At 31.9% G+C, this 26977-nt stretch overlaps 1 protein-coding gene across 2 annotated transcripts in view; it reads left to right on the forward strand.

Annotated features, from left to right (window-relative positions):
* The window catches only part of BRINP3 (BMP/retinoic acid inducible neural specific 3), a 467772-nt gene that overhangs the window by 3408 nt on the left and 437387 nt on the right, over nucleotides 1-26977 (forward strand). For both annotated transcript variants that reach the window (XM_004382564.1, XM_004382565.2), the window contains exon 2: nucleotides 15519-15804. In XM_004382564.1, the coding sequence (XP_004382621.1) occupies nucleotides 15569-15804 (236 nt within the window). In that variant the 5' untranslated portion in view covers nucleotides 15519-15568. The remainder of the gene's footprint in view (nucleotides 1-15518; nucleotides 15805-26977) is intronic.

The following is a 26977-nucleotide window of genomic DNA, read 5'->3' on the forward strand; positions in this document are numbered from 1 at the left end:
ACAATGTTACAAACATCATAATTTGAACCTAATGAAAGGAAGAAAAGGGGAGAATAGAGTTAGAAGAAGGGATATTTAACCCTAATGAGGTATGGAAGATAGCAATTGTAGACACGCCTTAAACATTTCTTGTTAAGGTCACAGACCTTAAAATATAAAGGGCAACTGGAGAACTGTTAAGGGCATCTTGAACTAGCAAGGTGATTTTGACTATTTGAGAAAAATGTTTGTGGATATTTCCTTGTTATTTTATTAATCTTGGGGTGGGGGTGGGTTTTGTTGTCAAAGAGGATGAGAAAACAATAGCTTGGCCAAAGGCAATGCCATGCATGACCCCGGTATATAAAGGCTTAGGAAACTAATTGGAAAACAACAACAAAATCAGTTTGGAAAATTATGGATCTCCCATAAATGAAGTTCTATTATACTCAAACTTCTGTAGATGTATAATTTTAACAGCCAAGAAGTTTCTTCCACTCTCAGATTTAATAAACCATTAAATTAAAAACCGATAAAACAAATTTTTAATGGTTTAATATGCTCTGTTCTTATTATTGATGTTATGTTTTGTTTAAACGTTGAAGAAATCTGGAGTTTCCATATGGTGAAGCAAAAAATATTACTAGGACACAATCTTGAAACTATCCCATTTATTTCTAACACTTTCTCTTCTCTAAGAAACTGTATTCGTTAAGATTTCCTTTGGACATATTTTTAGTGCTTCCATTTATTGATGTGGATCCTTGATCAATAGTTTTTCTGCTTGTGAAGCTCACTGATAAAATCTTGAAGAAATAAGAAAGATGATTGCAACTTTAGGTCATAAAATTGCAAAGTTATAGTGCTTTTCTTAGCTTGATGCTAAAGGTAGCTTTTACTCTACTGAAGAAAGTAAATCATTAATGAATTGCAGTTCCTGAATTCTTTTGCTTTGTACCGTCTGGACTTTTATTACAGTACACATACTCTTTGTATATATGTCCATTTTGGGTTGAATAGAAACCGTATTTATTTGAAAACTATATTACTTTAATAATGTTTCCATATGAAATAGATATAATACCATAAGATGATTAATTTTATTTTTTAATCGATTAATATTATGTGATTCCATTCTCCCATAGAATTTTTTTTCGAGAAACGCAACATTGTGTTATAATAGAAATGCACTTTATTATAAACTATAGTTTATCTTGATTTTCTTATATAAAATGATTGGTAGATTGTAGCAAAGTAAATTGAGCCTAAGTAGGAAGAGAGTACTGGGACTTTATAATGAATATTCCATTAGCATTACTCCCAGATTTGTGTGTTCTCTCAATTAAAGTGGAAATTCTTTTCAGGATAGTGCCTTTGTGTGTTTCTCTCTACAAGTGCAGAGAACACAACTGGTGGGATTTCAAAACTTTGATACTCCATTATCAATTTGTTTCAATTTCCTATATTCCCTGTTCTCTTGAATGTTTTCATGTTACCTAAAATGAGCAAATACTGTATAGAATATGAAACCAAAGATTTTTGTAATTTAGAAAATCGGATATTAGTATTAAAAGAGTTCAGAAACAGAGGAATATGGCACCAATTTGTGATAAGTTTAGCAGAAATTTGTTTTTTTCTTAAAAAAATATCCCAAAGCTTTTTAGATGTTTATCGTAGGATTGCCGATGGGGTCTTCTAAGAATCTTAATGTTTTCCTCCTTGAATGCCTATGTAGTGGGTTATTGGGAAAAACAGTGTTGATCTTATCTGTGATTTCGTCCTGGATTGCAATTCTAGTTCTTCCTAGTTCGCTTATTGTGATCTTAGTAAGATTTCTTTATCACTCTATTTATTTTCCTTACCTCTCAAATGGGGAGAGCAGTATCTACCTCAGAGAGTTGTTGTGGATGAAATAAAATGACTGTGAAACCATTTAGGTTGAAAGTTTTTTATTGTCTATTTGGTTAAAGTTCTATTTCTATGTAAGAGGTAAGATTGACTCAACTTTTTAAGAATATTAATATCAACTATTCTTGGTTTATGGTGTCATGGTGTCAAATGAGTTTAATGACTTCTTTGGTTGTGATATTGTATGGTTTTAAAAAAATTGTAATGATATACCTTCTGAGTCACATTAATTTTTATTTATATTTCATTTACCTTGACTTTAATGGAGTTCTGGGAGAACAGTCCCTTTTACAAAAATAATTGTTTTGATTGACTTCTCAGTGTCATTTAATGAAAGGAGAGTCTGACTGCTCAGAAGTTTTATATTATCAAACTGATGATCTCTGTTCTTAATTGAAAATAAGATCAAGATATTCTCATGTAACAGCTATCAAATGGAGAAACTTGAAAAAGGCAGAATACTAATTTCCAAAGTATTTTATAAATTCATCTTCAGCTTTGAAGAAATAACTAGAATGACCTCTGGCATTGAGTGTGAATGTTTTAATTTAGCAACTACTTGGATAATTTCATTTAGACACGTAGGAATGTACTTCTGACCGTTTTCTCTATGCACTGCTACAAATTCTATTTGATTTTAATGTTTACAATTTATAAGTACTAAAGGAGTGAGAAAGAAAAAACTGATTTGTGTTTGAATATTATTGTTGCTAATGAGTGACATTGCTTCTTAGAAGGGAATAGTGTAATGATGTTTATCCTATTTTAGAAAAGGGAGAGATTCTGAGGATGAAATTTAGTCATAAATACTAATGGTCTTTGTACTTATGTTATAAACTGGAAGTTCTAGCCCAGTTTTTTTCTTTTTTCTTTTGGTAGAGGAGTCAAATAGCCACTGTAACCATTTTGTGCTGGTCATCAAATACCCTGGTCAATGACATTTTAAAGCTTTTATCACTATCATTTCAAGGCATATTTGATGAGGTATCAAGTTTATATCCAGTTACTCATTTTCAGACCCTTCTGGTTGCAAAAGCTTCATAGGTAATTATTTCATAAGCCATGAATTCACTCTTCTATACCTAATGTTTTAAATAAAATATTCATGCAAATAATTCTGGAGTATTTCTCAATTTCATATTCAAAGTAACTTATCATGAATAATTAGTTGACTTTGTAATGATTGAAATAAACCCAGTTATGATTCTAAAACCAATCTCTTTTCCCCCAAGACTGAAAGAAATACCTAATGTCATATTTTCAATAAGCTAATTGAATTACTAAATACTTTATCATGAAATAGATAGTTGTGTCAATTTTTAAAATGTTTATTTTCAACCAAGAAAGTATAAATTGAGATATGGAAAAATAACACATAATAAAATGAGAAACATTGTATATTCTCATTCTTCTATAGTCGTTGTTTCTTAACCACAATGTATAATATTTCAAAATTTTTATTTTATTAAAATTAGAGCTAAAAAGCATATTTATCCTCAGTGTGACCTATTTTTACTTTTAATCTTTTTTTTAGAATTATTATTTTTTTAATGCTTAAATCTTAATTCATTCTTTTATGAATGCATTTAAGAGCACCCAGAACATAACAAATTGCCTTTAACAGCTAATAAAGAATCCACAAATTACAGTTCTTGCAAATTAAGTCTATAAAATATGCATTTATTGATTAAATTAATAAATATGTGAAGAGTAGATTCAGATGTATTGTAGCTCTCTACTGTGTAAGAATTTTTCCCTCATAATGGTGTATTTCATATAAATTCCATTATAGATTTATTTCAAAAAAATACTTGTAGATAGACTTACTTTCCTTGATTTCTGTGAATATCAGCCAACCTCATCAGGATTGAGCTGTTTTTTATTAACTTTTCTGGACTCTTGTATTTTGTTAATTTTAAAAGCTATATCTAAAATATTACACTATTAAAAAACAATCTAGTCTTGGGAAGACCGGAATTGAGTAAGCATGTACTTTAGATTTCTCAATGTCCAGTAGTAGCCAGTATATAAACACACTGCTTCTTCACAGATTCATTAAACACTCATTCTCACAAAGGGAAAATAGATATATTTTAAACATTTCAGATGATGACCATAAATATAAGCCCCTCAGGGAAGGCAGATTAAATCAAATCAAAGGATAAAGTTTAAAAATAAAAACCTGAGTTGATTCAGGTATCATATCAAAAAATCACATGCATTTATGCAGGATGAGTGTAACTGTGTTATGCATGTAATATCTTCTATATGTATGTACTTTTAAGATACATATTTTTGCAACTACTTTTAGATATGCGATTTAATACCGTTTGCAGTAGACTCTTTAGTGGTAGCTAAAGTAAATATGGGAACAAAAATTAATTCAATCAGTAAGTTCCTGGGATAGATAATATCTTCAAGTAACTTTCGTTTGTTTAGTGTGCTGCTAGCATTATTGATAGTTTGAAGAATCTATCTATCTATCTATCTATATATATATACATACACACACATATATGAGAGAGATTAAGAGAGAGAGATGGGATGGTGGAATAGTCTTTTTCAGAAGTGAACACCTCTTAAATAATAACAAACACAATACAAAATTTAGAAGAAAAATCATTAAAGGTCGAAAAAATCATGCAACAATGTTGTACAAAATACTATCTTAAGATAATGAATGCATGTTTTTGTCAACATTTTCTTATATAATACTAAGCATATTAATATATAGGCCAGGTCTAGATTAATCAAAAAATTTAAACAGAATGTCTCCACATTTACATTAATATAACTTCTCATTATTCATTCAGCCTTCTCATTAATATATAGACACATTTACAATATATTTTATAAATGTGATGAACCATATTTTTCAGATTATAATATGGAATAATGAGTAAGAAGACCAAAGGCTCCAAAATTGAATTACCATTTATCAATTAATAACAGCAACAAACATAACTGGAAACTGTATTTTTTGTTTCTTAAGATAAATAATACTAATTTCACTCCAAATGGAGCTTTATAGAGAGTTTATTTTTATTCAAAAACTTGGTCGAATAAGCCATTGTGATAGAAAGTGTATTTTCCAGATTTATAAAATACACTGTATTTCTACTTATTAAATGGTTTTCAGCCTGTCATTCACAATCATTCAAAGACAGCACTTTTGTTTTTCTAATATGAACTAAGAAAAATGAATCCAGTCATCTCTGTGAATTGAAACCCAAACTTCATAGCTAACAAAATGGGACTCCTGAGGAATTTCTTAAGGGGCACTATGCAATATTTTCAATTCAACTTCAAAACTTTTTTGACTAAGATAATTGCTTTAAGCATCTTTCTCATCTTTGAGTGGAGACATAGTTTATGGATTACAAACCTCTTTACCTCCAAGACACACATTTGTGCAATACATTGCTCCTTGTTTGAGACATTTTAGATCAAGAATAGATTATTGATCTTTTAAATGCATAACTCTACATTTTGACTTAAAAAGTAACACACTGTTTAAATAGCAACATAACTGTAGAGAAAAAATAACTCTGAGTATTTGTTTCCTTCTAGAGTGACCACTATTTTCATTTGTATCTTTCATGCACTCATGAAATGCAGAAATTTTAACACATCACTTGTTCCACCAAGTTAAGAGATAAAACAAAAGATTAAATTAATCTGAAGAGCCAGAATGACTAGGAAGGGCCACTGATGCCATTATTGCTTTTTGAAGCCTACCCTTCAGCGCTTTTAAGAAAATCAGTTCTAACTGACAGTAAGAATCAGTAGCTCTGATATAAACCAATGTGATTAAATATAATAAATATTTCTTTCTCATCAATAGTCTTGAGTAAGTAAGGTAAATAAATGGTAAATTTAGTCTCATATGATTGTTTTATCACAAAAGTGATAAAATTTGGCACGCTTTGCTAGTTTTAGATGCAAATTTGCAGAAGTCTAAGGTCAAGATGACAGCTTATTTGTTCAGGATTTGATCCGACCATTACTAACTGTTCTTTAAAAAATTATCTATTACCAAATTTTGATTGCAGGTAAGTTTAGAAATATTGATTCTTGTAATTATTATTCAGAAGGTAATTCTCAGTTCAGACAAAACTGATTCAAAAATTAAGTGCTTGACTGCTAACCACAAGGTTGGTGGTTTGAATCCACCAGCTACTCCCTGTGAGAAAGATGTGGCAATCTGCTTCCGTAAAGATTACAGCCTTGGAAACTCCATCGGGTAGTTCTACTCTGTCCTGTAGGGTCACTATGAGTCATAATCAACTCGATGGCAACAGGTTTTTGGTTTTGTGGTTCATGATATGTTGGCCGTAGCTAATATCCAACAGTCTATGAATGTCAGACATACTAATGTCCCAGTTAGTCCTTATACTTGCCTTCAAAATTTGGCAGGTTCTTTTTCTACTTAGACACTTTTTCAAGGATATAGATTAGTTTTCTTATACTTTTTCTTTGCCTTTTTTTGGAAATTCAGGATCTTAAAACTTTTAAAACTCTCTAAAAAAGACAGCTTGGACTGTTTTAGAAGTTAAAGTAATATATTGACAAGAGTGGTTCTTGAAAATATCAAGTGTTCTCAAAATTGTGTAATTGAGGAGTAATGGTGAAAACAGTGGTTTATCATTAGAAGAGAGCTTAGTTAAGCAAGCTGGAATATATCATCAATACCAGGCATTGTAAGGCTAACTACCCTATGAACATATGGGCCATGCCAGCATCTCTGTCAACTGGGTAAGATGTGCAAAGTTTTCCTGATAAAAAAGCATTTTACTAGAAACACAGTTCTGATGTGCTTTATCATTTATTAGATGGTGGTTCAGAAACCATCGGAGAAGAGCAGATAAAAATTTAAATACTTGATGTTTGATTTGTTTGCTTGTATAGATTATGTCCTTTTTTGTTGTTGTATTTGGTTTATTTTTTTAAGTACTTATTGGATGTCCATTCAATTGTGTGCATTGGGGTAGACATTGAGAATGTAACAATGAAGGGCACAACTCTTGCTCTTAATGTGCTTTCAGTTTTTTGCTATTTGAAGTGCACTTTGTTTTAATTAATCCACTAAAGCAAATGGAAATTTTGGCCACCCATTGTATTTTCACACATATCCAATGTTGATGTGGTAAATATAATTCTTCTTGAGAGAAGAAGAGGGTTTTCCAAATTCCTGAGTTAGGCGAAGGCCAATGAAGGATGTATTTTCTATCTTAGGGTATTAAAGGATAATTATTAAAAAGAAATGTAGAAACCAGGATGGTTCTGAAATAAAGCCAGAGATAGCAATGCTCAGAGTGATGCTTTAGTGGATATAGCACCATGTTCCTTTTTAAAAAATGTTAGCTTCTGTTTAATGGAAACATTTCCAGTGGGATGTACCTTTACATTTTTGTAATTAAAATTAATGAAAAATCATATTAACATTGCAAGAATTTATTTTAAAATTTAATGTTTTGTTCTATTATTTGTTGTCTTTTAAGTGCCAAGTTCTGTTGCTGGTGTTGCAGATACATTAGTGAACAGAAGATACACAAATCACTGCCTTATGTTGCTTACACTACGGTGTTATTCTTATCCTGTGGATTGAATGACATCTGTTGTCAGAATTAGAAGACAAGTTTAGGACTCCATTAACAATATTTGTAATCTCAAATTCAAAAATTTGAACATTTTCATTTTCTTAAAGCCAGATACCAAGCCAGTTGCCATCCAGTTGAGTCTGACACATGGTGACCCTGTTTCAGAGGAGAGCTGTGCTCCATAGAGTTTTCAATGACTGTGATATTTTGAAAGTAGATTGCCAGGCCTTTTTTTCCTAGGTGCCTCTGGGTAGATTGAAATATTTTACTTAGTAGCCAAGTTCTTAACTATTTGTGCCACCCAAGGACACTGTCATTTCCTTACAAATGGGAAAAAACCTGCCTGAAGATTATTACATTAAACACTTAAAAAGGCTTTTCTATAATCTAAATACTGTGGACATTACTATTATTTAATAATTTTACTGAACATTCTTTAGAAATTCTTTACATGTAATATTTCCATTGTATGTGAGTTTAGAAGACTCACTCCCATTTATGTTGCTCAGTGTAATAACTTCTATTTGAGTTTTGTTCTTAGTGTATATGGTTGTTGTTGTCGATAGGTGCTGTTGAGCTGGTTCTCCCTCATAGCCACCCTATGGGACAGAGAAAAACTGCCCCACAGGGTTGCTAAGGAGAGGCTAGTGGATTCGAACTGCAGATCTTTGGGTTTGTAGCCGAGCTCTTAACCAAATGCGTTTGGTGAACAACAAATCAGTGACATATTTTTAGTTTTTATCGAAGACAAATGTAAAATAATAGCATTTCTAAAACTTTTGTGAAATTGTAACAGAAGACGTTATCCATAAAGGCAGAGACAAAACTTTAGTCATCACTGTATCTGCAGAACTTTGTACATAGCATGCACTGAATAAAAGTTTTTTGATTAACTATATTTCTCTAATTCTCCTTAAACTGGGATTTATATGACAAAATTATTCTAATGACAATTTTTTTTATTCTCCTGACAAGCTAGAATGCTTTCTATTATCAGACTATACCAGAAAAGGCAGAATCATGTTATCAGTTATAGTAATGATCTTAAGTCCAGAAGTCTGCTACTGTTATTTCCACCCCATTCTTGCATGTAGATTCTTAATCTTTATTTTAAACCATCCTCTATTTCACTGTTTTGGTAGTAAAAATTATCAATTATAATAAATTTTCTAAGCATTTCTCATATTTTACTTTGTTGCTGTTGCTGTTAGGTGCTGTTGAGTCAGTTCTGACTCAAAGCAACTCTTTAGGACAGAGTAGAACTGGCCCATAGGGTTTCCAAGGAGCGGCTGGAGGATTTGAAGTACCGACCTTTTGGTTAGCATCTGATTTTACTTTAAACTTAGATTTTCTTTTGTAAATACACTACTGTGAACATGCTACATTTGAACTTTTTTCTTTAGACTGACCACTTTCTTTATGGGTTAAAATTAAGTAAGGTCTGGATCCTACCAAAATATTTTGTTATATGATCACTTATTTTGAAGCACAGTGGTATCTTATATTTGTCAGATAAACTAGGTGACACTTGTACTTTTGGCTTTTAAGAATAATTTTCCCTATTGCTGAACAGAATTAAGAAATGGAACTCACTTTCTTCTCTTCATTCTTTCTAATCAGTCCTGCCATTAGGCAGTAGCATTTAACTTCCTCTTTATTGGAAGGACAAGATTGTATTGACAGGATCAAGCAGGAGATTAGTTCCCTTTGCAGTATATTTTCCTCAGAGGAATACTAACCCTCATTAAGATGGAAAACACTTAAAGCTGTAATTCAGAGGCACTGTATTGCCTGATCAGCAAAATAAATGAGAAGGATTTTCTGGAATACAGGATTAGCAGAGAGAAATCTCTAAAAGGATGTACTTCTAAGGCTAGCCTTTACCTATACAATGTAATTGAAAACTAGGAAGTTTAGTACTTTTGAGAAAAAAAAAAGAAGAGAAAAGTACAATGATGCATTATGAATGGATTAAATATGATGGCAATCTTCAGCTAGAATAAGTAGATTTAATGAAACCAACATAAAGCTAGGGGAAAAAAGGAGTGGGATTAAATTCAGTGTATGTTTATCAAAAACTTCCTAAATGCTAGGTAAAAAACCAAAACCAAACTCAATGCCATGAAGTCGATTCTGACTCATAGCGACCCTATACGACAGAATAGAATGGCTCCATTGGGTTTCCAAGGAGTGGCTGGTGGATTCGAACTGCCAACCTTTTGGTTAGCAGCTGAAAGCTTAACTGCTGTGCCATGTGCAAAGTACTGTGTGAAATGTAATCCCTGCCAGCAAGTCCCTCATAATCTTGTCATATAAACAAGGGTTTTAAAGAGGATAACAGTAATTTGCTGTGAAATTTTAGAAGATTCATGAATGGAAATCCATCCAGTTCATACTTATTTTAAAAATTTACAATATACCATGTTCTAAAAGATTGAAGGTAGCTATTAACCGATCAGGACATTTGTCTTTAAAATTCAAACGTAATTGCTAGTTCAAATGAAAGTGTATTCCGTTTGATTATGTAGTCCCTGATTGGATAATTTCAGGTTTCTGTGATGCTTGGAGTTGAATCGTATTTATTGCTTTAGGGATTTTAAAACTTTTTTAAATTTTTTACAATTTTGTTTTACCTTTTTTGAGGGAAATTGAAATACTAATCAACTCATAAAGGAAATAAAGCTAATTTTTATTGTAATCTCAAGGAACATCCAGTGATAATTTATATAGCTAAAAGTCAGAACGACTTTCTTCCTCTTTGTACATATTACTCTTTATTTCAACAAAAACACAGACAAAAGTAAAGAAAATCTTTATATACTTCTGATGGAGCACAGAAAGACAGTGGCAAAATCCTACATTTTGTAAAAAACAGATGCACATTATGTAAATTATGCAAGAGCTTATATTGGATGAATTACTTGACATCTTTATATAGTAAAATACTAAATTCTACTCTATTAGGCTATTTTAAAACTTATTATCTTTAAATAAACAATGTCTGGGATTAAAGAAAGGAATATCTGGGTGGTGCAAACAGTTAAAGCATGCAGCTGCTTAAAGAAAGTTTGGAGATTCAAGTCCACCCAGAGGCACCTAGGAAGAATGGTCTAGTGATCTAAAAAATCAGTCATTGAAAATTGGAGCACAGTGCACAGTTCTACTCTGACACACATGGAGTTGGCATGAGTAAGAGTCAACTGGATGGCAACAGATACTGGTACTGGTAGATTAAAGGAAGAACACTTTCAGATTACTTGAAGTATAAAATTGTAGAAATTAGCCAGTATTTTCCTAAAGAAGTAACAACATTAACTAATGATATAACTCATTGAGTAATAGAATTATAATTCTTTTATTAATTTGATTATATCTCATCATGAACATTCAAAAATCAAAAACCATGTTTAAATGCATGTGGAAAGGTGATACAATGTATTTATACAATGCATTATCCACATAGGTTTGAATATGTTCATCACATTTATTACTTGAGTTTATTTGTCGTTTTAGAGAAGCAATGCTTTTAAAACTATCTTCCATAAATACAAGGATCTTTCCTGTCAAATGAGATTATAAAACACTTCCTAGGTGTAGTCCTTAGTTTTCATATTATTGTCCCTTAAAATAATACTTGTTAGAAATAATTCTCATATTCATTGTCATTATCTGGTATGTTTGAAAACATAAGAAAACTGACCTTAATTAAAAATTGATGTGTGTACAATATGAAACATATACATTTATTTTATAATAATAAAACAGTTATAATATTTATACACTGTATGTGTAATTATTATATGTTATAATGTAATAACATGTTATACATTATAATAGATGCTTGAAATTTTTTTAATAAAAATAAAAATTCTAATATTTATCACTTAATAAAATGATATATATTTTATTAAATCATTTGGAAGTGTGTGGCTTTTTAAAGAAATATAGTAGGTTAGGGTCTTGTTATGTAATGTCCCACTTCTTTGACACCAAATTGTAAGAATCAATCAAATCAATTCATTAATTCAGTTTCTCTCAGTTCTGATACCAACTGCACATGCAGCACTTCTTCCCCTGACCCTAACTATCTGGAGCTAGATCAGATCTCACAGATTAAAGGACACACTCCTCCAGACAGTCAAGTCTTCCCAAGAACTCAGACACCAGCCACAATCTTGGGAGTCCCCACAACACTCCCATTTCTGACCTGTGGGCTATAAATTTGGGGTTTTCACACTACCCTTTTGAAATGCTAAGCATAAGCTTGCTGTTTCCAGGGCTTCCTTATTTCTAAACTTCTGGCTACAAATTCAGGGATTTACTCTACCCCCTCAGAATACCAGCCATAAACTCATAGATCCACAGATCTCCCTTACTTCTGAATTGTTGGCTCCCACTACTCCTACCCAATCAATAATTTTCTAGAATGACTCATGAACTTAAGAAAGCACTATACTTACAATTACAATTTCATTATAGCATAAAGGATACAAATGAAGAGACTGATAGGGAATAGTCTGGGAGAGTTCCCAAAACAGAGCTTCCATGTCCCAAAAAGGGACACATTATACTCCCATATGCACTGATGTCTTTCACTAACCAGGAAGCCCCTGGACCGCTATGTCCAGAGCCTTTATTGAGGCCTCATTACATAAGCATGAATGATTGAATCATGCTCCTCTCCCTTGAGGTCAGTTGATACCACGAGATCGGTCTTTCTTGCCTGGTCAGCCACCACTTGAGTCAGTTCATTAACATAAACCCTCAAGTGTGTTCTGGAGGCCTCATCAAAGACACTTCAATCATGGGGAAATTTCAAGGTTTTGGGGGTTGTTGTTGTTAGGTGCCATCGAGTTGGTTATGACTCATAGCAACCCAGTGTACAACAGAATGAAACACTGCCCAGTTCTGCACCATCCTCACAATTGTTATTATGCTTGAGTCCATTGCTGTAGCCACTGTGTCAATCCATCTCGTTGAAGGTCTTCCTCTTTTTCATAGACCCTATACTTTACCAAGCATGATGTCCTTCTCCAGGGACTGATCCCTCCTCATAACATGTCCAAAGTATGTGAAATGTAGTCTTTTCATCCTTGCTTCTAAGGATCATTCTGTTGGTGTTTCTTCCATGACAGATTCGTTCATTCTTTTGGCAGTCCATGGCATATTTAATATTCTTCACCAACACCATAATTCAAAGGTGTCAATTCTTCTTTGGTCTTCATTTTTCATTGTCCAGCTTTCTCATGTAGATTTTGGAGGTTATATCTCAAGAACTTGGTACAAAGACCAAATTGCTTGGGTAAAATTAACTTTCATCCCCACAAGGCTTTATTGATGATTCCTCTTTTTATGTTTACAAACGCCGATACTAATGATCATTAATGTTAAGGACCTATTTTATAGAGCAGTATTGTATTTGCTCAAGATGAGGAATTTGAGGAACAGGTTTATGACCTTGAGCAAATCAGGCAATTTTCTTTAGACCCTAGCTCCATATTTAAAAAATTTCTGAGAAGTGAGAGATTGAAGAGCGACAGAACGCATATGGGGCAAAATATAAACAATTGGTGAGTGTAAATGAAGGCTACGTAAGTCATTACTGTACTAGTCTCAAGTTTTTTGTTTTACATTTTTCAGAATTAAAAAAAGAAATGTTTGATGCCTATGAATTTGGAGAAATTATGATTTTGTTTTCAAAGAATTATTTTTCAAGTTATTAATTAGGAAAGATAGAATATTTTTGTTTAAACATGCTAAATATCATTTTTATTCACGATTAAGTTTGGCAGTAAGAGAACTATAGATTTAGCTACTGTGACTATGAGTTTTGTTCAAGTAAAAATTATTTCCTTTAAGATTGGATATGTAATATGGATTTTGATAAGTAGTGTGGATGAATAAATTATTCTACCTTTTTTTGTAAAATAAACAAAAAGTAATTCTTAATAGAAGAAAATATAACTTTTTATAATAATAATAAGGTATTTCTAGTGTGAATATATTTTATGAGCAGAATAAAAACATGTATGTGTATGAATAAAAGATGAAAAATACTTATAAATCATAGGAAAATTATACTATACCATTATACTTAGTGATTCTTAGTTTATGAGAGTAAACAAACTATATTTCTTTTAATATAAATGATATAGTTCCCACGTAAGGAAAAAAATGAATATGTAAAAAAAAAATTTTCTTTAGCAGAATGGAAGTTATGAGTTGAATTATTTGACAATCTTAAATTTACACAAATAATTGATAAGAGTCTCAAAATCTTCCAACTCATCCTCTAATCCTCTTTCTATTAAATCATGTTATCATTTTTATAATAAATTGTTAAAAAACGTTGTTCACTTGAAAGACTTCCTGTCCTATCTGCAAAAAAAATTATTCTTTAATCACCACAATGGGCAACTCACAATAAGTGGGGCAACCATATAATACATGGATATGGGTCCTTCTAATTGTGTAGTGGGTAAGACTGTGAATCTGATGATGTAGGTCAGTCATAGTCTATTGCTGTTTTGAGATACTTTATAGTTGCAAAATTGTTGCTGCATTTCTACTCTTTTTAAATATTTTAGGATGCAATGATGAATTATAGGATTGTAATGAGAAAGCAAATTAAAACTGCCCATTTCCTTATCCAAACACCAGAGAAATATGGTAACTACTGTAATAAAATATTTTATTTAATACTGCATATTTTGATTTCTTTGTAGAGAGATTTTTCTAAATAAAAATTCTCATTATCAAAACTTTCTCATTAGTCATAATCTATATACAGCTCTATGTGCCATGAATAATATCTTTTGAAAAAAATAGTGAGGTTAGAAAGTGAAATTGAATTAAAATATGTGTAGAATATCTTGTATAGACGTTGCATAAGTTGCTTTGTATAAAATTATTTATACCACGTCACACAGGGAATGAACTTCCTGTTACTTTATTTCTGGATCCTTATAAAAATAATATATTGGCTTTGAAATTTATTAATAATCTTCATTGTCTTTGTTTATGTGTGTATATGAATTTTGTAGCTCTATCTCATAAATAAGACATTTAAAAATTTTAAAGATTTTGAAAGTCCTAGAAATAATATTGATTATGATATTGGTTAAAGGGTGCTGGTGGCATAGTGGTTAAGCACTTACTCGGCTGCTAACCTGTAGGTAGGTGATTCCAACCCACCAGCCCTTTCTCAGGAGAAAGATGTGGCCGTCTGCTTCAGTAAAGGTTTACAGCCTTGGAAAACCTGTGGGGCAGTTCTACTCTCTCCTGCAGGGTCACTATGAGTTGGAATGGACTCAATGGTTACGGATTTGATTTTTGTGGTTATGATACTGGTTAAATAATTAGGGAAGCAGCTTGTTTCTAAGGGAAAATGGAAAAAAATATATATATGTATGTGTAAATACACACATACACATCTATTTATGTATAAGACATGGATGATTGATAGAGACAAACATATATGTATATATAAATACATGTATTTATATATGAACTTATTTTCAGATCCATAGTTTTATTCCTATTTTTCCTATATTGTGGAAATAAGAACCTGAATATGTTTAATTCTTTTAAAAAGTTTTTTTAAATAACTATAAAATATACCTAGAAATTAAAATTTATAACATAACTTATGAAATAACTAAATATATTCAATATTTATTTTGAAAGTATCCAGTTTTATAAAAATTTAAGCAGCATGAAGAATGTTCTTAGAAACTTCTAAGTCTTGCTCCATAGACTTTGATGATCCATTGGATGACATGTTAGGAAAAGTCTGGTTACGGCTTGTTGACTTATTTTTAAGTAAATTAAAAAAAATGCATGAAATGAAAGACATGCAGCTCTGAAAATATATAATTATTTTAGCTTGCTTAATATTCGCTTTTGCTATCACCTAGTTTGAAATGATGGTATTAAACAATAATTATTAAAGAGTATTTAGTGGCCTCAACACTTTCATTGATAGGAGGGAATTCACTATGGGCTAACTAATTGCCTGTGTATTTTGTCTAGGTGTTGAGGGAAAGCTAAGAGAATGAAGGCTCTAAATCCCCAGTGGAAGCATGATATGGCGGAGCAGAGCTGGTGCTGAATTGTTCTCTCTGATGGCTCTATGGGAGTGGATAGCACTGAGTCTTCATTGCTGGGTTTTAGCAGTTGCTGCTGTCTCGGATCAGCATGCCACAAGTCCCTTCGACTGGCTCCTCTCTGATAAGGGACCCTTCCATCGCTCACAGGAATACACAGATTTTGTGGACAGAAGCCGGCAGGGATTTAGCACAAGATACAAGATATACAGGTATGAAGCAAAGGGAAAGCAATTACAGCGATATCATTCTTGAATGTTGTGTATAAATGAGAAGTTTCTTTAAGGGAAAGTTTCAGATCGGAAAGTGTTAATTAACAGAAGCGTTATTATTTAGTATGCACCATAGTAATGTTTTCTTGTTACTTAAAAATATTTCTTGTAACTTAACATAATATGAAAAAAAGATAATGGTGACCACTTGTGCCTCATTTCCAAAAATCTAGATTATTACACTGCCTTAAAGTAAATACCGATTAACTTTGAGGCTGAGTTTCTCATTTTACATTTGATCTTAACCAAAAGGCTGAGAAGCAATGAGCTTCTCATTTTAAATGGCCAAAATTTTTAAATGAATTTGCTTTAATTGTTTTTCCTTTCTACCTTATACCATAATAAGTTATTGTTTTCAGCCTAAATGGAAACGGTTTCTTCTAGTAGTCACAGAGAAGTTGCGTCACTCATCCTTTTTTGTCTGAAAGGCAATTTTGCATTCAAAAACTTGAGAAGCAGCAGTGGAATGAAAAGATAGAGCAGATAAATAGGACATGGAAGCAAAGACTAAGAAAAAGGAGGGGATTAAGATATATCACCTTTAACTTTTATTTCTCTTCTATATTTGAAATCTCAGTAAGTTACACAAAAGGAGTCCTGTATTCAATTCAGCAAAGACTGTCTGCTGCCCCAAAGCCCAGTGAATCCATTAAATAGAGGAGTTTACAAGTGGCTGCCTGAATGGATTAGATTGTGTTGATCTATGCCTAAAGAATGTTTTATATAAAGTTATCAGTTTGGTTTGTTCTTTAGTGATAAAAGTTTACAATTCCTAGTGATTGGTTTAGAATTTATGTAGAACCCATCTTTGTTTTATATATTCTGTGTGTGTATAGCCAGTAGATATGGTTATATGAATATTTTATTTTATGTTGTATGTGCACCAGAGGGCACTGTGCTTCAGGTCTGTATGTAGTCTTTTATAGTGAGAAATTTATAAATCCTATCAGCAATGTATATTTACAGAAGAAACTGAGTGTAGGGAACAAGTTCCAGCGAGCATCACACAATCATTGCTGCATTTTTAGTAAGAAATCCGCTGGTCCAGACAGCCAGGACACTATTATAAGCCTAAAAAGAGATTTATTTGAATTTAAAAAATTAAATGACAATACTAAAGATTTTGTTTCTGAAATGAAGTAAGAAACAGTCATTGTATTTTGATTCTTGGCTCATTCATTTTTCTCTGTGTTGGTTGGTTTATACAGCTGTTTGTTGCAAATTGTGTGAAGCTACTTTAAGATTGTGAGAATGTCTCATATTCTGGCATACTGCAAGGGGATTTTTTAACAGTCTGTCAATCAAAGTGATGCCAGAACATTGCTCCATGATCTATTGGCATCTCTATTAGGAGATCTGAGGTGATGTCTTATGTGTGATTATTGTGGTTTGGCTTATCAGTCAATCAGATGTGAGTTGTAAACAGGGCTTGACATATTAGAGGTCCAAGCTGGATGAAACAAGCATTATGTTGATCAAAGTAGTGACAGGTAATGAAAGAAAAAAAGAAAAAAATGCTTTGAGGTTTGTTTGCAAGGCTTGTATATCCTTTTTAGTCTTCATGGGACTCTATTCCTGTAGACTCTCATTAGCCCTGTGCTCCTCATCCTTTCTATGTCTTAACCTTTGTGATTTCCATAAGCTTGTATGGATATTAAGTCTATTAACTATCGAATAGGTTTTTGTTTTGTTGTTGTTGTTTGTTTTTTCCTGGGCAGGATGTAACTTCTTATGAACCTTTTAAATATTGCCTAATGATAATATGATAATTTCTTATTGTTATAATATGAACAATATGATATAATCTTTAATGTTCCTTTAGTTCTGGAAAAGTGAGTTATATCATCTGTACAACTGGTATTTTAATAAATTTCAAGGAATTGTATCGATCTACCTACCTACCTACCTACCTATCTACCTATCCATCCATCCACCCATCCATCCATCCATCCATCCATCCATCTAATTATCTATCTACCTATGGAATAGATTGGATTCTACTTTTCTCCATGAATTTAGCCTTATTTTTGAGAGATTGGAGAATCTCAATTTGTCTTAAAAAATACTTGGGATTTTATCTTTCACTGATATTTGCCCTAAAATCCAGAATTTGTAAATATGTAAGACATTTAGAAGGAAAAGTATTATTTTCCATATTTAAGCACTTGATTTATTATTTTAAAAGTCTGTATAATTTCCAGATATGATCAACCAAATTCTACCAGTGTTTATTATTACTATCATAAGCTTCTTCATGTAATGCATTGCATTGACATAGTTTTCTAAAAGCATTAGTTATGAATGTGAAACATATTAATCCTGTTAAAATAATTAGGTCAATCTCTTCCAGTTGTCTTTCTTTATCTCCTTTACCAGCAGCATATTCTTCTTTTCACTCTAAATCTAGAACAGCAAGATCATAACAATGGAAAATGGCTAAAAACATAGGCAGGGCTTAAAAATGTTCTCTTATTAAAAGGTTCATTTTAGTGAAATAATAAGGCTTATATTTGTGTTTCAAAAATTAATGGGTATATAAAGTATTTTCACATTTTGCTTCTAAATCTATGTTATGATATAAAAATTATTATCTTCTGGATTGATACTTAATTGGAAGATTTGGAATGAGAAAAACAACCTTAACTTTTTACATAGTCATGTATTAAAAGATGGGTCTTAAGCCACCTTTTCCTCTTAGCTACAGATTGAAAGTAGAAATTAAGCATAAGATGTTTAAAGTGTTTACTATTTTAAAAAATGGGCTATCCCTGGAGAAGGGCTGTCCACTGTAAAGCACAGGACAAGAGCACACCTTTGTTTTAATAACTTGCAGTCTAGTGTTTGCAGTTACTATATTCTAAAAACACCATCAGGCAGCATGCCCACCAGGAAATAGTTTCTTCAAAGCTGTGGAAATCATCATCTTTTTAATAAGTTAGAAGAATTCTGGACAAGGCTCTAACTCTTAGTAATTCAGACTTAGACACAGTTAGCTTGAAGAGGTGATATACATTCTAAAGTCATAGGTTGGTGATTTTTATTCCCATAAAAAGACATTTCACATATATGAACAGATTAAACTTTCAGATATGGTGACACAAAAGACCTTTTTTTTCTTTCCATAATCCCCACCATTCTTTGGTTAACTACATGTGCTGGGAAATCATTGGGAAAATGATCATTTTCTTAAAATCTTTCAAAATAATATATGGATATGTTATAATAATACAAGTAACCCTGCTTCCCGAGAGCAATTTTTTAAACATGACCAAAATTTGTGTGAGAATAGGAGACAGTTAGGAAAAATGTTGTGCCTTATTGGTCTATGTGATCATGTTCCTTACAAAAATTATATTTAAAATATTACTTGGAATAAACTAGGTAACCTAAAAAAGCTACATGCATACGTGGACACTTCATATGTGACAGAGTTTTAGTGAGGTAGTTTGGGAGAAAGGGCAGACATTTGAATAAATGGGGCTACACTATGGGTATCCATATTAGATTCCTTCCTCCTACCATAGGCAAAAATCTGTTTTACATGGAGTAAGAATCTAAAAAGGAAAAACAAAAAAATGAGGCTTCTAGGAATAAATGTAGAAAAATGCCATCACAATTTTTTAATATGGAAGGATTTGGTAAACTATAAATCATTTAATCATTAAAAACAAAAAACTGATCCATTCAGGTGTATTAACATTAACATGAGTATAGCTATCTGTAGCAGCATGGATAATCTCCTAAACAGAATGTTACATGAAAGAAACCAAGCACACAAACACACAAGTACCATCAGCAGGATTCTACTTATATGAAATTCACCAAACAAGCAAAACAAATTTATATTGTTTAGGGATGCATACATCTTGGGTAAAACCTAAAGAAAAGCAAAGAATTGACTATGAAAAATGTCAGGATAGTGGTTATCTCTAGGGAGAAGGAAGAAGGATGGTGTTTGAGGGGAGCAGATGAGAGCCTGCTAAGTTATTGCAAATATTCAATTTATTGATCTGAGTGGTTGCTACACTAATGTTCTTTAGACTGTTTGTACAAATTTAATTTATGTTTTACAATATAAAAAGTTAGTACATATTTTGTCCATTTTGATTTGAAAGACTAGAGTCCTCAAATTAAGTGAATTAACACTTCCTTTAAACTATCCTCAAATTCAATATTTACTATTAAAATTTTTTGAACACTTTTGAATATCAAATAACTAGTCCACTGTAAATTATATATGCTCCATTATATTTACATATACACAAATAGATAATGTAAAAAATAGAATTTTTGTTTATTGCTTTAGAGCTTACAAAATATCACATATATATATATTTATATTTATATATAGTTATATATATATATTTGTATTTGTCACATCTGTTTGATGACCTTTATTTATCAACCTGGTAGTTTCTTACTGATGAATTTCCCATCAAATATTTTATTTATTATTCCACTATATATTTCTATATGTGATTTTTACTCTAATCTTCCATTGAGAATATTATTATAGCAACTTGAAAAAGCTAACGTTGAGAGACTTTAAAAAGTAGTTTTATGGTCAAATATCAGAAAAAATAATTTAAATATATTTCTTAATTTTAAACTTGATAACCATTTTACTACAATTAGAAAAAAACACATAGATAATTGACTACGTTTTTGGAATTAAATATCCTGATATTAAAAGAAAAAAAAAAATCCAGAGCACTGATTTTGTTTTCCATGTTCACCTATATTGGTCAGTTTTACTGAGTAAATATATCCTTCTATCTAATATATATTCTCTGTTGCCAGAACTGTAAAGAGAATTGTGTTAGATCATAAATGCTCCCAATGAATCAGTTGGGTAGACTCTGGTAGCTAATCGCAGCCACACGAGTGACCCTAGGCAATACAGGAAGAAGATCTACACAGCTGAACCCATCTGTAATTGATGATTTGCAGAATCATGAACAAATAGAATGCAGTTTGAAGCCTCCAAGTTTTGGGTGGTTTTCCATGCAGCACTAGATAATTGGCTCAGGTGTTCTTCATAAAGAATATGAACTGGACAGGTGTATATTGGTAAAAATACTATAAAATGATAAAGGTGATATCATTTATAAAGAGTTTCTTTAGTAGTTCCCAATACACAGAGCTTTGTATTGCAAAATATGCAGTATGCTCCTCTTAGAAAATCCGTGTAATGTTTATACAGTTATATTTTATTCTAATCTATGCATATGTTTAATAAATTCAATCTACCCTGTAAGTTTTTGGATTCTCAAAATCTCACCACACTGTCTTAAACATAGATATTTGGAATACAAATTTCAAGATATTAATTCAGTTGTCTGTTCATGAAAACTAAAATTCAAAGAGTTTTTATGGTAGTATGATTTTATTTTCAAAGAAAGTTTAATAATATGTGAAACTCTTTCATATACTTTCAAACACAAAGTTAAATAAAACAGTTAAATAAAACAAAAGTCAAAATATGAAAAACAGAAAAGAGGGTTCAAATTACTTTGGTATAATCTTACTTTTTAAAAATATATACATGCTGGATAAAAAGACTACAGGTAAATGCATCTAAATGCTTGGCTTATCACTGGTTAAAAATGTAATAAATTGCATGTACTCATTTTCTACAGTGAGTATATGTAATTCATAAAATCAGACTAAATAAGAACTATCATTAAAAAACATTAGGATGAGCCATAAAGTTATTTGGCAAACCACTTCCAAATAATTAACAATGAAATTATGAGATGGGAGGGGTGGGAGGCGAAAATACTAAATAGACAATAGATAAGTGGTAACTTTGGTAAAGAATAACATAGTACACAATACTGGGGAAGCCCGCACAACTTGTACAAGGAAAGGTCATGGAAGCCCCATAGACACATCCAAACTCCCTGAAGGACTGAATAGCTGGGTAGAGGGCTGTGGGACCATGGTCTCGGGGAACATCTAGCTCAATTGGCATAACACAGTTTATAAAGAAAATGTTCTACATTCTACCTTGGTGAGTAGTGTCTGGGGTCCTAAAAGCCTGTGAGCAGCCATCTAAGATACTTCACTGGTCTCACTCCTTCGGGAGCAGGGGAGAATGAAGAAAACAAGTGACAAGCAAAAGATAAGTCCAAAGGACTAATGTACCACAGCTACCACAGCCTCCACCAGACTGAGTCCAGTACAACTAGAGAGTGCCCTGCTACCACCACTGACTGCTCTGACTGGGATCACAACAGAAGGTGCCGGACAGAGCTGGAGAAAAATGTAGAACAAAATTCTAACTCACAAAAAAAAAAAAAAAGACGAGGCTTACTGGTCTGACAGAGACTGGAGAAACCCCAAAAACTATGGGGACACCCTTTTAGCTCAGTAATGAAGTCACTCCCGAGATTCACCGTTCAGCTAAAGATTAGTAGACAGGCCTATAAAACAAAATGAGACTAATGGGGCACAACAGTCCAGGGACAAGGACTAGAAGGCAGGAGGGGACGGGAAAGCTGGTAATAGGCAACCCAAGGTTGAGAAGGGACAGTGTTGAAATGTTCTGGGGTTGTTAACCATTGTCATAAAACAATACGTGTATAACTGTTTAATGAGAAACTATTTGTTCTGTAAACCTTCCTCTAAAGTACAATAAAAAATAAAAATAAAAAAGCAATTATGAGAATTTTCAGAATTATTTCAAGAGACGTTAAAATCAAAGTTAAAAAAAAGAATGAAGCATAGTATCTCTTTGAGCCTTGCCCTTGGGTGCCTTCAAGACCATTCTGACTCACAGTGACCCCACGTGACAGGGAACTGCCCCATAGGGTTTTCTAGGCTGTTATCTTTATGTGAGCAGATCTCCAGTTCTTTCTTCCATGGAGCTGCTGGGTGGGTTTGAACTGCCTACCTTTCACTTAACAACCCAACACTTAACCTTTGCACTACCAGGGCTCCTTTAAGCCTTTGCACTAACTTTTGAAATAACTACAATAAAATAAACTTATAACAGGAAGCATAATTATAAAATAAATCAGACATGTTTGTGGAATCTACATGTAATGCAAACTAGGAAAGGGAAGGTGGTACTAAATATCATATTTTTACTATGTAATTGGTGCTTTCACATATTATCTCATTTAATCCTCCAAACAACCCTATTCATTCCCATTTTACAGATTAATGGTTAAAACATAAACCAGTTGTCTTTTGGTTCTCTCCTAATGTTCCTGCATATCTCTGTCATTGCACTTACGATATTGTATCAAAAGCATTTGTTGACCTCTGTGAACTATGAGTATATAAAAGGCAGGGCTCTACCATCTTTTCTGTTTTATATATTTTACTTTATAACTTCTGTTTCTATCTTTCTATCCATCTTATAATTCACAGGCAAGCCTGTGGTTCACCCATCAGTCACAGGCTTTACATTTGTGTCGACTTGGTTTCTAGGCCAATGCTCAATTCACTGAAAATGTCACCTCTTGACTGTAATCAAGGAGGCAAAAACCATTTTCTATCTTTGCCACTAACCACTGTGTTTTCTCAGGTTTATAACTTAATTTCTCAGACCTCAGTACTTTCATCTGTAAAATTAAGAAGTGCACTAGATGATCTCTTTAGCTCCAAAACAAAATGGGAGCCTATAATAATAAATGGATAAGCTTTAAAACAAAAATCAGCTATGGTTAATTCTTATGTCTACATTGTTTTCTCTTTTGCCATCACCATTTATAAATCATTCCTTAAAATAATATCTAAGAATCTCGTATAATCCTCTGTGCTCCTGCATAGTTCAACGTAAATTTTGTAATCACTTCTCTTCTCCTTGCCACTCCAGTTATTTTCTATTTCTTGTATGTTATATTGAAGACACTATAGTGAGAAGGAAGCTATTTATTCTAGTTGGTTGATTTTACTATAAAATCATTCTATTAGCACCTTACAATACAGTGATAAACTAAGGAGAGTATTCTAAGTAGTGATTTTACATATAATCAATTATTTGTATACATTTATTCAACAACTGTATTTAGTTACATTTATAATTTTGAGATTAAACAATACAACAAATTTTAACTGTGGTTATTTAATTCTAATTCATAGTCTGAACATACTTATGGGTTTGTGCTTTAGATACCTTTTAATTGACATTGAGGAAGTTTCAATCATGAATAACAGAAATATAAATTCAAGGCTTAAGAAATTATAATTCACTTTCTGAATAACCGGTTGTTAATGGGAGTTGTATATAATCTCATTATTATAAATAAAAAGATATATTGAATTTATAAGTAATAATTTTCTGTTTAATAGTGAATTCATGTTTGCTGCTATTAAAATGAGAAAATGAATAGGCCCTGGTTCAAACAATTATTTATAGGAGAGAAAATAATTATGTTTGTTGGCATTCAAACAAATAATTTATTTGATTATTTTTCTCCATTTAGTTCTCTGTCTTACCAAACACTCTAATTTTTCACTACATTATCTCTGTGGTCGTCTTCTAAATAAAATTGCCAAAATTACCAGTGTTGTTTTTTTTTTAATCTCTGTTCTGAGACTTTTGAATTACTAATACACATTTTTTAAAGGACACTATTCCAAAAATTCAAATTTTAAAACAAGAGGAGAAAAAAAAAACTGAGTAATAACATTTCTTTGGGAATTTCTTTGGCTCTTTTCATGAGAGAGATTGTATGTGTTTATGTTTGTATATGTGTGGTTGAATGGATTGTAATGATAAAAATATGTCCTTCGCATTACATTATATTATTATTGTAAGTAAAATAGACACTTATAGTGTCTTTTCTGTATTTATATAAAAGTAGTTAAAATAGCAATGCTATATTTTAAATGCAATTTATTTTTATTTTTTCTAAGTTTTAAAAAATCAGTCATAAGATTATGCATAGGATATTATTTCCTTTATTTTAATAGCCATGCAGTGTGAATGATATTAGATGATTAGCTACTCATCTTCAAATTGTACTTTCCAAAGTGAAAGGCCAAGATTTATATTTGAGTATATCTGGTTTATAAGATTTTAGTTATCTAATCTCTATAACTAGACCATTCTTTACAGAAGTAATAAGTTTTATAAGCTTTTGAGCTCACTTTTACTATAGATTGTTTATTACCTCATTATTTTCCATAGGATTCATAATACTATAATCTGCTTTAGGATTTAAGAATTATCCAGTAAAATCCATCCAGCCAAGAGACAAATTTTACGTCAATTAATTAGTAATATTGTCTATGGAGCTTGCTTCTCAGACTGAAGTGATATGATAACACATAGATCTTCAACAAATTTTGACGAAAAAATAACACAACAGCTCTACATAGATTCTTTAATTCCTCCCTTGTGTACACCTCCAAATATCCTCATAAACAAAGGCCATATAAAAAGTATTATACAATTTAGTTATATCAACAAACAGGGAAAGATTAATAAACCATTTGAATTTAATGGTAAAATGAAGGTGCTAATAACTGATTGTAGGCAAAGGGGAAATTTTATAGTCCACAGTTACTATTGATGAGCTACAAAATAGAAAACAAGGTTCTCTGAATATTTGTTTATAGTCAAGAATATATTTAAAGTAGTTCATTTATATACAAGTTTACAGTAAAGGCATCAAAACCTGTAAGTGTTTATATATATATTCTACAGACTTATGGTTGATTTTTGTGTCTGTCCCCGTTTTCTTTTTAGTACTTTCCCTTGTTTTCCACATATGTGCCATCTATCTGTTCTCTTCCTTTTTCACACAATTAGAAAGAGGCCAAGTCCTGATACATGCCATGACATGGATGAACACTACACCAAGTAAAATAAGTCAATCACAAAAAAACAAATATTGTATGATCTCACTAATATGAAACACTTAGTATAGGCAAATATATAGAGATCCGAGTTTAACAGTGGTTACCAGGGTTGGGAGGGAAGGGGAAAGAGAGGAATCTTTATTGAGCTAACACTGAGTTTCTGTTTAAGGGAATGGAAAATATGGCAGTAGATGTTGATGACGGTTGCACAAAATGATTGATGTAATTGGTTTCATTGAACGGCACAAGTAAAAACTGTTGAATTAGCAAATGTTGTGTTACCTGTATTTTTACAAAAATAAATTAAAAAAAAACAAATAAAATGAGAAGCAAAGAGAAGAACGGCCCTGTCTTGCACTTGCACGTCCTTTTCCCGGCAGACACTGCCCTGGCTGCTCACTTAAATAGATATTAGCAGCTGGCTAATTAAACTATCTCTCTTGTCAGCCTGAAATTAGCAAGGGCTTAAAAAAATTAGCAAAATCTATATTTTGCTGCTGCCCTGTATGCCAGTTGTCTTATCTTAAAGACACACCACACAACTATTATCCCAAAACATAACAGAAAAGTGGATTTAAATAAAAGCACCTAACTAAATCTATAAAATATACCCTCTAAAATGTAATCTTTCAAAGATTAACCAAAATATGAAACGTGATTTTTAACATTCAACACTAAATTCAACCCCTATAGCAACACTTTTCCATATTAATTATAAAAATCAAAGGCACAAAAACATAACTTTCTTTGCAAGAATCTTTTCAGGAGTGAGGTTTTCTTCACATAATATCAATGATTCTAAGGACTGAAAATGATCTAAAAATTCGTCTTTTCAAACTAATGATACTTACCTCATGCTGTCTAACTCCCATCTTTAACATTACTGCCTAGTGATCATCTAGCCTGTCTTTAAATGTTTCAAATGATTGGGAACTCACTACTGAGTCCACATATTAACAGGTATAACTGTTAGGAATGTCTTCCTTATGAAGAACTAAAATGTGTGAAGTTGTATTTACTAATCACTACCCCGATTCTATCTCTTCACACTTTATTCACAGATAGGACTCAGACCTCACATCAGTCTTCTCTCTTGTAGGAGTAATATTTTGGTTCTGTCGTGTGGCATGATTTGATTTACATATTGTTGCAAACAATGCTCATGTCCATAAATCATTTAAAATTATGTAAAAATGTGTATTTATGGTTCAACATTAGAAAATCAATCAATGTAATCCACCACATAAATAAAAGGAAAGAAAAGAATCACATGATCATCTCAATTGACACAGAAAAG

Source organism: Trichechus manatus, unplaced genomic scaffold (assembly GCF_000243295.1).
Source record: "Trichechus manatus latirostris isolate Lorelei unplaced genomic scaffold, TriManLat1.0 scaffold00095, whole genome shotgun sequence".
Taxonomy (NCBI): Eukaryota; Metazoa; Chordata; class Mammalia; order Sirenia; family Trichechidae; genus Trichechus; species Trichechus manatus.